This window comes from Rhinopithecus roxellana, chromosome 1, assembly GCF_007565055.1.
Source record: "Rhinopithecus roxellana isolate Shanxi Qingling chromosome 1, ASM756505v1, whole genome shotgun sequence".
NCBI classification, from domain to species: Eukaryota; Metazoa; Chordata; class Mammalia; order Primates; family Cercopithecidae; genus Rhinopithecus; species Rhinopithecus roxellana.
In genome coordinates this window covers 179,477,787-179,489,166 of record NC_044549.1, presented here as the reverse complement: position 1 = coordinate 179,489,166, position 11,380 = coordinate 179,477,787, and the positions used below count along the sequence as shown (strand labels likewise).

The 11,380-nt window shown below is 38.6% G+C and overlaps 1 protein-coding gene across 1 annotated transcript in view; it reads right to left on the bottom strand.

Moving 5' to 3' along the window:
- Positions 1 to 1,623: 1,623 nt before the first annotated feature.
- The window catches only part of NEK11 (NIMA related kinase 11), a 321,378-nt gene continuing 311,621 nt past the window's right edge, over positions 1,624 to 11,380 (bottom strand). Inside the window, exon 17 of the mRNA XM_030933708.1 lies at positions 1,624 to 2,494. Coding sequence (XP_030789568.1) covers positions 2,305 to 2,494 — 190 coding nt within the window. The 3' untranslated portion in view covers positions 1,624 to 2,304. The remainder of the gene's footprint in view (positions 2,495 to 11,380) is intronic.

Genomic DNA, 11,380 nt, shown 5'->3' with positions numbered 1-11,380 from the left:
AGGTGATTCAAATGCATGCTCAAATGTGAGAATCACTGGTTTAAAGGAGTGCATCATGCAGGAAGCACAGCACCACTGATAACAGTTTAGTAAGATAAAGAACCTCTCTTAGTTTCCTCAGTCATCAGCAGGAGGCAGAAAAGTGAATTAACAATAGTGTGGGCATCAAATTCACCCATATAGTTCTGAAACAATAGATATATTTTAGCCCCTTATCTTCCCAGAGAAGGGAGTGGGGTGGGTCTGGGTATTGAAGATTATCTCCTTGACCAAACTTTAGACAGGCTCTTTTGAGCCCTCTTTTTATGAGGACTCATTCTTGGCTCTGTCTTCAGCCTGCCAAATCCAGTTTTAGCAAGAATTCTGGTAAACTCAGTTTATTGAGAATCCCCCACGTTTGATAGCTGCTCACCCTCAGTATCTGATCAGATTCCTCATCACCTGCCCTCTATCTCTGATGACCCTGGCCTGCCTTCAGCGGAAGCCTTAAGTCAGTTTAGCAGGAGTCTCCCTGCTATGGTTTGAATATTTGCCCCTCCAAAACTTATGTTGAAATTTGATCCCCAAAGCGGTGATGTTGGGAAGTGGGGCCTAGTGGAAAATGTTTGGGTTATGGGGGAGCACCCTCATAAATAGCTGTGGTACAGATCTGGAGGAGTGAGTGAGTTCTTGCTCTCTAGGCTAGATTACTTCTTGTGGGAATGAATTATTTCCCGGAAGGGTGGGGTTATAATGCCAGGACACCCCTCAGGTTTCCCTGTCTTCATACTCATCCACCTCCCCTTCACTACCGTGAAGGGAGCACGCCAGCTTTTGCCAGAAGCCAGGGCCATGCCCTTGAACTTCTTAGCCTACAAAACCGTGAGCGAAATAAACTTCCTTACTTTATAAATTACTCAGTCTCTGGTATTCTTTTATAGCAACACTAAACAGATGAATACAACCCCTAACCTTTGAATACTCCTCTTAGAAATTTTCCATCCGCCAAGGCCCCTATTCTGCTAATTGGCTATTAATCTCTAGTTTTCTTTGCTTCAGCAAAGAAACTTCAGAGTTGAGCCCAATGCCTCTCCCATATTGCAATATTGTTGATACCTATCAAAATAGTCCTGAGTATAGTCTTTTTGTCGTTTCAATAAGTGTCAGAATAATTTTTTCATTAACAGTATATTTAAATGTGTCTATGTTTAAAAAGCTTCACAGGCAAATCTAATGTAGCTCCATGGTTGAAAATTCTGATCGACAGTGGTTAAGAGTATGGATTCTGGAATGAGACAGACCTGGTTTGAAATGCCAACTCTGCTTCTTGCAGCTGAGTGACTAAGCAAATTACCTAACCTGAGCATCTCTCTTTCTGTTGTCTGTCTCTCTGTCTCTCTCTTTCTCTCTCTTTCACTCTATCTCTCTCGAGTTAGTGAAAAGATCCAATGAAGGCCCTTAAACTACTAAGCACAGTACTGGTACCCAACAGGCACCAAATTAACCAAATATTACTGGCTCTAAGTAATAATTATCAAAGGATGGATATGTTGCATTCAATAAAGTTTTACATAAGGAAAAGATAAAATAGGTAATTTATTTTGTAACTGTGAAAACTTTATTTTGAATACAAATCTTGAATTATCTATGGATGAGTTATGTTTATTTTGAATACAAATCTTGAATTATCTATGGATGAGTTTGAAATAAATCATAGAAGAGAATCACTTTTTGGATTTTTAATCCAGGTCCTTGTGTGTGTATGAAATACATACATTTCTTCCTTGTTAGTCATGGAAGGGCAAAAGTGGACCAAAAACAGGTCAGCTAAGACAGGTATGTCTGGCTTCTGGGCTGCAGCTCAGCATGTTGTAGGCTAGGGTCCAGTGACCTTCACTGGCTGGCTGCCCACAGTCCACGAGACCCTAGGCAGTCAGGCACTGAGCTCTGTCCGCCAGCTGAAAATGATGAAGAGCACATGGCTTCTCCCCGGTCATTGTCAGGGTGACTCAATTCTGCTGGAAGCCCAGAGGGTGCACATGAGAGAAATGCTTTACAAGAGAGCCAAACTTGATCTACAAGCTTATCTCAGGGTATAGTCCAAATAACACTTATGACTCCAAGCACAGGCAGCCATGCTTACCGCTCTCTAAAGAAGCCGGTACTTCTGACGAGGAATTGAAAGTCAATATGGGAGCTCCGCTTTTGTATCCATTCTCCACAATAGAGTTCAGCTTATATGTTAAATGAATTTTCACATACATTTGTCCACTTGAACTCCTGCTTCTTTTTGACTGTTGCCTAGAGATGGTTCTGGAGAGTAGGTTATTTTCCCATCAGCAACTGCTCTTCAAAGTACAGGAGCTGGTCCACTTCAAAACAGTCACTGGCTCGAGGCACCACTTTTTCCAAACACTCCCGGATCTCTGCTTCGCTAGCATTCTGATGCCTTGCTCTCTTGAGGTAATTATAGACCTCTTCAAATACTTCTGTCCCCAGCTTCTGCATGGCTGATCTGCCAAAAAAGTTACAAAAGATTATGAAGAGTTACGTATTAAGATCACCTGCAGGAAAATGTGCTTTTAAATCATTGATTTTACAAACATTGTCATTCTGGGATTTAGAAAAAATGGGGGGGAAAGGGCACAATGTCTAAATTGTGCCCTTTTTTAAACATTTAACAATATTCAACAAATAATGCCTCAATGTCTATTATGTGCCAGGTACCCTTCAAGGAACTGGGAATATAGCAGTAAACAAGTCAGGCAAAGTCCTGCCCTTGTGTGTGTGTATATATATAATACACAGATATACACACATATGTGTTTATATAAACGTATGTATATATACACATATACACATAAGATAACAGATGGTTCTAAGTGCAATGAAGAAAAAGCAGGGTGAGGCAGGCAGGAAAATTCTTCTGAGGAAGTATCATTTAAGCAAAAGCTCTCAGGAAGTAAGACAAATACTAGGGGCTAGAGAATTTGGGACCTAGGCTAAAATATATTGGAAAAATAACAAGAAAGCTATTGTGGCTGGAGTTAGTCGAACAAAGGGAAACAGGATTGTGGGATATAAAATCCTGAAATAGTTAATAATAACGAAACAACAATGAGGAGGAGGAGGAGGAAAATGAGGGGGAGAACAGTTTTATTTACCACTTGCCAGGCCCTTTTCTACTCACTTTGCCCTTACAATCACACTTAACCCTTACAACAGCTTTACGAAGGAGGCAATTTTTTAAATCCCTATTTTACAGATGAAGAAACTGAGGCTTAAAAGGGGCAAAGTTATTTGGCTAAGTTTCCAACAAGGCCAACATTCATTTTTTCCACACTTCCAGTGTTTGTCCTTATGTCAACATAATCTTTACGTTATAATCACATTGCCATATCTAGTATGTTTATTTCACCATTGACTATTTTCCTCTATCTCCAGAAAGGGTCACAAACTAAAGACCTATGGGCAAAATTTGGCCCACAACATGTTTTGTCAATACCATGTTTTATCTTCCTTTATTATTTTTAAATGTTTTAATGTGAATGTCTTTATGTGGGGCCTGCAAGAGCTCTGTACTCTGCATTTTCTGACCATCTTTGACCTACCTCCCCTATGTTTTATCACCTTATACCAGGCTGCTTCTCCTAGTTCTTCTACCTGCTTAACTCAAGGGCATTCAAGTTGGTGGATTTAGCTTTGCGGTTCTTTACAGTTGTTGTTTTTAATGGCCCCATATTGTTCCACTGAATTTATGTGCTAATATTTACTCCATTATCCCTTCACCAAACAATGAGCTTTTTTCGCTTCATTTCACTATAACATAGTATGAATATCTCATCTTTAGACATTAGGCTTTTTCATTTTAGAGGAATATTTTATGACATCACATTTTTAGGAGTTGGGCTATTACATGTGTGTGTTCGCTCTAAAAATGTATGTGCGTACTTAGGGTTTCTGCACTTTTCTCTGAAGAACAGAGAAAAGAGTAAATATATATTGTGCTTGATTAAATGATAAAAATGTTATGGGAATGAGATTATTAGGTCAAAGTGTATAAATATTTGTGTGACTTTAACTTGAAGAAATATTTCTTTTTCTTCATTTCAATGGATTTGGTAAAAAGAAAAACCAGGATGTGTATTTTTTCACAATTTTAAAAATTTTTTTTATTTTTATTTATTTATTTTGAGATGAAGTCTCGATCTGGTCCCCCAGGCTGGAGTGCAATGGCGTGATCTCAGCTCACTGCAAACTCCACCTCCCGGGTTCAAATGATTCTTCTGCCTCAGCCTCCTGAGTAGCTGGGATTACAGGCACCTGCCACCATGCCTGGCTATTTTTTGTATTTTTGGTAGAGACGGAATTTCACCATGTTGGCCAGGCTGGTCTCGAACTCCTGACCTCAGGTGATCCGCCCACCTTGGCCTCCCAAAGTGCTGAGATTACAAGCGTGAGCCACCGCGCCCAGGCTTTTTTCACAATTTTTGAAGCATTAATGCTTAACAGTAATGATGGTAATGTTGATAATAACATTGGAGACATTAGTCATAGACTCACTCATTTTATAAGCTTTTATTGTTCAGTGTTATTCAACCTTGTAATCTCTAAATCATAGGATATGTGTTACGTATTGTGGCATATAAAGAGATGAATAAGTAATTCTTCTAGCTGTGGTTTAAAGGCTAGTAATGACAATGCAGGACATAAATTTTTAATTTTAACTAACATTTCTATAGCCCTTTAGAGCTTGCAAAGTGCTTTTGCATTCATTATATCAAATGCTCCTTGTGAACTAGGCAATTCATTAAACATTTGTCTTCATTTTACAGATGAGAATAAGTAGGTTTTTAGTAGTCTTTCGCAAGCTCCACAGTTAGTGTAGTGGAGTTTGGACTCAAATGCTGATCTTAAAACACCAGATGCTGGAGAAACCAGCAGCCCTAGGCTCCACAATAGGTTTCCCACCTTCTGTCATGAGATTATCAGGACTGATTCCAGCATGCCTGACATCCCTAGTCACCTCAGTTACCCCCCAAAATCAGGTGTTTCTTTTGCTGACATCTACCAAACCCTGGTCATTCCCTTCATACATTGATTACTTCAGTGACCAGCCCACTCTCTTTCTTCCACCTTGTATCTTGTCATCATTCTTGACTTCTGTATTCTTGCTGTCTCTGGTTTTGAACTGCCTAACATTCAGCCGTCATTTCTTTTACCCTACCTGAGTTGCCCATTCACATGATCATATCAATTGACTTCATCAGTGCCAATGACTACATGACCTCTGAAACTGATTTCATGCCTCCTACTCTCTAACCAACCCCTCTATGCCCTCCCACCATACTTACCAGCCAATCTTCCACTTCATGGTGCTCTTCATTCCTTCGACTCTACCCCCATGATAATAATTACTCACTCCCTTTTTAACCTCATATACTCACTCCCCACCTCCTCACAGTTATATTTCATGGCCCATCATCACAATCATTATCTTGCAAATACCTTTGACTTTTTCCACTCCTTTTCCCTTTGTCTGGCAAAGACCTAATGGTTAAACTCAGTCATATACCTACTCCATGGCTGTACCCAAACAAGAGAATATTTATGGAGAAAAGCATCCAAATGTACCAAGTCTCTCATTTAAGATGATAATCTTGATTCAGAATGGCTCTCAGCACTACCCAACGATCTTACCGTATTTCTCCAGTATGTTTATTTTCCTCCCCAAATGACTATCTCAAATGTTTGCCTTTATTCTTTTAAAAAATACTTTATTTTTGATTTTTAAATTTTATTGTGTATATTTGAGGTTTACAACATGATATTTGGGGATACACATACATAATAAAACGGTTACTATAGTGAAGCAGATTAATATATCTATGACCTCACAGTTACTTTTTAATGACAAGAACAGCTAAAATCTACTTATTTAACAAAAATTCCCAATACAATTTTATTAATTTTAGTCCTTATATTGCACATGAGATCTCTAGACTTGCCCATCCTACCTATCTTCTGTTTTGTATCCTTTGACCTACATTCCCTCATTTCCTCTCCCCTACCAACCCTGCCTGAGGTAACCATTGTTTCATTCTCTATCTCTGTGTATTTGAACTCTTTTTTTTTTTAATATTCCATATATAAGTTAGGTCATGCAATATTTTTCTTCCTGTGTCTGGCTGTTTTTCACTTAGCATAATGTCCTCCAGGTCTTTCCATGTTGTGGCAAATGACAGGATCTCCTTTTATAAGGCTGAATAATATTCCATTGTATATCTATGCCACCCTTTCTTTATCCACTTCTCCATTGATAGATATTTAGGTTGTTTCCATATCTTGCTATTGTGAACAATGTTGCAATGAACATGGGAGATATCTTGATGAAGTGGTATTTTCTTCTCCTTTGGGAAGAGGGATTTGCTGGGTCATTGGTAGTTATATTTTTAATTTCTTTAGGAACCTTTATGTTGTTTTCCATAGTGCCTGTACCAGTCTACTGTCCCCCAGCTATATATATTAGGGTTCTCTTTTCTCCACACCAACATTTCTTATTTCTTCTTTTTGATAACAGATATTCTTAGGAGTGTGAGGTGATATTTCATGGGTTTTAATTTGCATTTTTCTGATGATTAGTGACATTTAGCACCTTTTCATATATCTTTTGGCCATTTTAATGTCATCTTTGGAGAGGTATCTGTTCAGGTCCTCTGCCCAGTTTTTTTTTTTTTTTTTTTTTTTTTTTTTGAGACGGAGTCTCGCTCTGTCACCCAGGCTGGAGTGCAGTGGCTGGATCTCAGCTCACTGCAAACTCCGCCTCCCAGGTTCACACCATTCTCCTGCCTCAGCCTCCCAAGTAGCTGGGACTACAGGCGCCCGCCACCTTGCCCAGCTAGTTTTTTGGATTTTTTAGTAGAGACAAGGTTTCACCGTGTTAGCCAGGATGGTCTCAATCTCCTGACCTCGTGATCTGCCCGTCTTGGCCTAGCAAAGTGCTGCAATTACAGGCTTGAGTCACTGCCTCTGCCCATTTTAAAAACTGAGTTATTTGGTTTTTTGCAGTTAAGGTGTAAGAGTTTTTATAAATTTTGGATATTAACCACTTATTAGATACGTGGTTTGCAAATATTTTTTCCCAGTCTGTAGGTTGTCTTTTCCTTTGTTAATTATTTCTTTTGCTGTGTAGAATCTTTTTAGTTTTATATAGTACCATTAATTTATTTTTGCAAAAGACCAGAATAAAAATAAATCAAATAGGGAATAAAAAACATAGAAAAAATTAATCAAACCAAGAGTTGGTCATTTGAAAAACAAAACACGATTGAGAAAGCTCTAGCTAGACTAACTATGAAAAAAAAAAGAAAATACACAAATAATAAATCAAAACAGAAATAAAAGTGGAGACATTACAACAGATGAATCAGAAATAAAAAAGGATTATAAGGGACTGATATAGTTTGGATATCTGTCCCTGCACAAATCTCATGTTGAATTGTAATCCCCTGTGTTGGACGTGGGGCCTGGTGGGAGGTGTTTGGGTCTGGAGAGCTGTTCCCTCATGGCTTGGTGCTGTCCTTGTGATAAGGAATGAATTCTCACAAGATCTGGTTATTCTAAAGTGTGGCACCTCTCCCCTCCCCACTCTGTCTGTCTTGCTACTGCTATGTTACATGCCTGCTCCCACTTCCCCTTCTGCCATGAGTAAAAGCTCCCTGAGGTCTTCCCAGAAGCCAAGCAGATACTGGTGCTATGCTTGTACAGGCTGGAAAACCATGAGCCAATTAAACCTCTTTCTTTATAAATGACCCAGTCTCAGATATTTCTTTATAGCAATGCAACAATAGCCTAATACAGAAAATTGATACCAAGGAGAGGGGTATTGCTATAAAGATTCCTGAAAATGTGGAAGCAGCTTTGGAACCTGGGTAATGGGCAGAAATTGGAAGAATTCAGATAGCTCAGAAGAAGACAGGAAGATGAGGAAAAGTTTAGAACTTCCTGGAGACTGGTTAAATGGTTGTGACCAGAACACTTTATAAGGTTTTATAGTGCTGATAGTGATATGAACAGTGAAGTCCAGGCTGACAAGGTGTCAGATGGAAATGAGGAACTTATTGGGAACTGGAGCAAAGGTCACAGGTGTTATACCTTAGCCAAGAGCTTAGCTGCATTCTGTCCACGCCCTAGAGATCTGTGGAAGTTTGAACTTCAAAGTGATGATTGAGGGTCTGTCAGAAGAAATGTCTAAGCAGCAAAGCCTTCAAGATGTGGCCTGGCTGCTTCTAACAACATATGTTCAGATATTGGAGCAAAGAAACGATGAAATTTGGAATTTATATTTAAAAGGGAAGAAGAGCATAAAAGTTTGAAAAATTTGCAGCCTAGATGTGACAAAGAAAGAAAAAGCTTTTTTGGGGGGAGAGAAATTCAAGCAGGCTATGGAGCAACCACTTGCTAGAGATATTTGCATACCTAAATGTGGGTCAAGTGTAAATATCCAGACAATGAGGAAGAGGCTTTAAAAGCATTTCAGTGATTTTCATGGCAGCCCCTCTCATGACAGGCCCAGAGGCCTAGGAGGGAAGAATGGGTTCAGGAGCCAGGCTAAGGGACCCACTGCCCTGCACAGCCTTAGGACACTGCTCCTCACATCCCAGCTGCTCTGGTTTTAGCCTTGGTTCAAAAAGGCCCAGCTCAGGCCAGAGCTCCAGATGGTGCAAGCCATAAGCTATGGCAGCTTCTACATAGTGTTAAGCCTGCAGGTGCACAGAATGCAAGAGTGAAAGTGGCTTGGAAGCATCTGCCTAGGTTTCAGAGGATGTATGCAAAAGCCTAGTGTTCAGACAGAAGTCTCCTGCAGAGGTGAAGCCCTCACAGAGATACTCTGCCGGGGCAGTGTGGAAGGAGAATGTAAGGTTGGACTGTCACCCTGGTTCTCAGCCAATGACCTTACCTATTTTCTCAAATGGAAAACCAAAACAATCATATAAACATTCCATTTTCCCAGTACTCAAACTGCCCACTTATTTGGATCAGTAACTATATACTTGACCTCCTCTTCTGTGCCTAATTAAGGGATCCTCCCTGCTCTTATCAAAGACAAAACTCTACCTGAGTGCTCTGAATCCTGGCCTCTGTCACCATCACAGTGACATTCCCTCCTGCAGTCATCTTCTCTCTTTACCTCACAATCACTTTCTACCTCTACTGGATCATTCCTATCAGGGTACACACATGACCTGCTCTATCTTTTCCTAAACAATAAAACCTCCTTTAACCTCCACATCCCCCAAGGCTCATCCCCTTCTCAACCCATCACTTTGATCTCTATTCCCAACAAAACTTCCTGAAAGAGTTTTATTTGTTGCTTTTTTACTGCACACTCTTTGTCAATCCACTCCTCTTGACTCTTGGTCCTCTCTTTTTCCCTGAAACTACTCTTGCTATGGTATCAATGACTTTCATATGGCCAATTCCCCTGGTCACTTCTTTGTATACATAAATTTTTAAATTCTTTTTTAAAAATTGAGGTAAAAGTCATTTACCATAAAATTCCTGTTGTTTATAAATTGGCCAGTCTGAAGTATTTTGTTATAGCATTGGAATGGAGTAAAATACTTAAATTTTCTGTGCCTTGGGTTTCTTATATTTAAGTGGGGATTTCATATACACACATACACGCATACATATATACACATACACCCCTTATCGTGATAGCTATTATTTTACTATCATGCACGTTATTGTTGCTTCCTCAGTGGTGAATTGCACAGCAATCCTATTTCTGTTAAAATGGAAGCCTCAAACAATTTTGTAGCTCTATCTTGGTTAAGACACTATTTTAGTTTTTTTAACTTCTCTGGATGAATTTGATAAAAAAAAGACACCAGGAGACTAGTGACACAGTGGGAGTGAAAAACATGTAATTTCTTAGAAATAATCATGAAAACCTGGTTTACCAGAAAGCCTTAAGAGAACACAGGCATAGTTTAAGGAAACCCTGAAAATGATTTTATGGAATATAAGAAATCTCTGCACATCAAATATGTATGAGTCACTGTAGGAATGGAATGGTACAATGTACTTTACCTTTAATATTGTCATTTCAACAATCATTTGGTGCTAACAAGCATCAGGAATCTTCATTAAGGATACATTTTACAGAAAGAGGTTTACAATTCTCCATGTGTAGTGTTTCAAATGGCTGTCTCTGAATCAGGTGGGCAAAGACAGAACAGCTTTCTCTCCAGAAACAGGCAGGTGAACCGGTAGACGCTTCCATAGCCTGCAGCCTGCCCAGATGGAGCATGTGCCTTGAAGGCCTCTTTCTGTCAATAGCACTTCCCTCTTGTTCAGCTCACCCTAGGCATGATCCTGAGTGCAAACGTTGGTTTAATATACTGTTAAAAACCATTTCTAAAAAGATTATTTTAATTGTGACTTAAATACCCACCATCATTCATAATCATAGTAAATGCAGATGGACTAGACTCACTGACTGAAAAACAAAATCCAGCTAGGCGTTGTTACAAGAAATACACCTACAACATGAGAGCATTCAAAGATTAAAAGTAAAATAATTTTTCACAAAGCTACCAGGCAAATAATAACCAAAAGATATCTAGGGTAGCCATATTAATATGATAAAAATACATTAAAAAAGCATTATTAGAGATAAAGTCACTACATAATAATTCAATTCACAAAGAAGAAAAAATTCTAAACGAGCATGCATCTAATAAAACAATCAAAATACATAAAGCACTATAAAAAACCTGTCAGATATATTCTTACAATGCTGGATTTTAATATACCTTGCTCAGTTATTGATAAGTGAAGCATTCAAAATATTAGTCATGATAGAAAATATCTGAATAACATACTTAATAGGCTGAACTTAATAGATACACATAGAGCAAGACATTCTTCCCAGGCTCTCATGTAACATTTACGAAAACTGACCATGTGCTAGACAATTTAAGCTTCAATGAATGCTGAATATTAATGAATGCTGAATAATTGGTTTCACATAAAATCTAGTGTCTGACCACAATAAAATGGTTAGAAATCTGTAGTAAAAATAAAGATTAAACATTTATACATGTGAGTAAATTTTAAAATAATACATTCTAAATAAATTATGGGTCAAAACCAAAACCAGTCATGCCATAAACAAACTCAGGCTGACAGAAAAGCTATAGGTGTTCCAGTCTTGGAATATTGCCATGTAAACTTATTCTGATATTTGGAAAACACACCATAATAGTTCTGCAATGATGCATTTGAATTTTTAGGATTCATAAATAGAAATTTCTATTTAAGAGGACTCTTGCTGTTATCTAAGATGTGAGAAGGGAGGGCAGTGTTCTCTGTGCTGTTCAAATTAAAAGAGTTC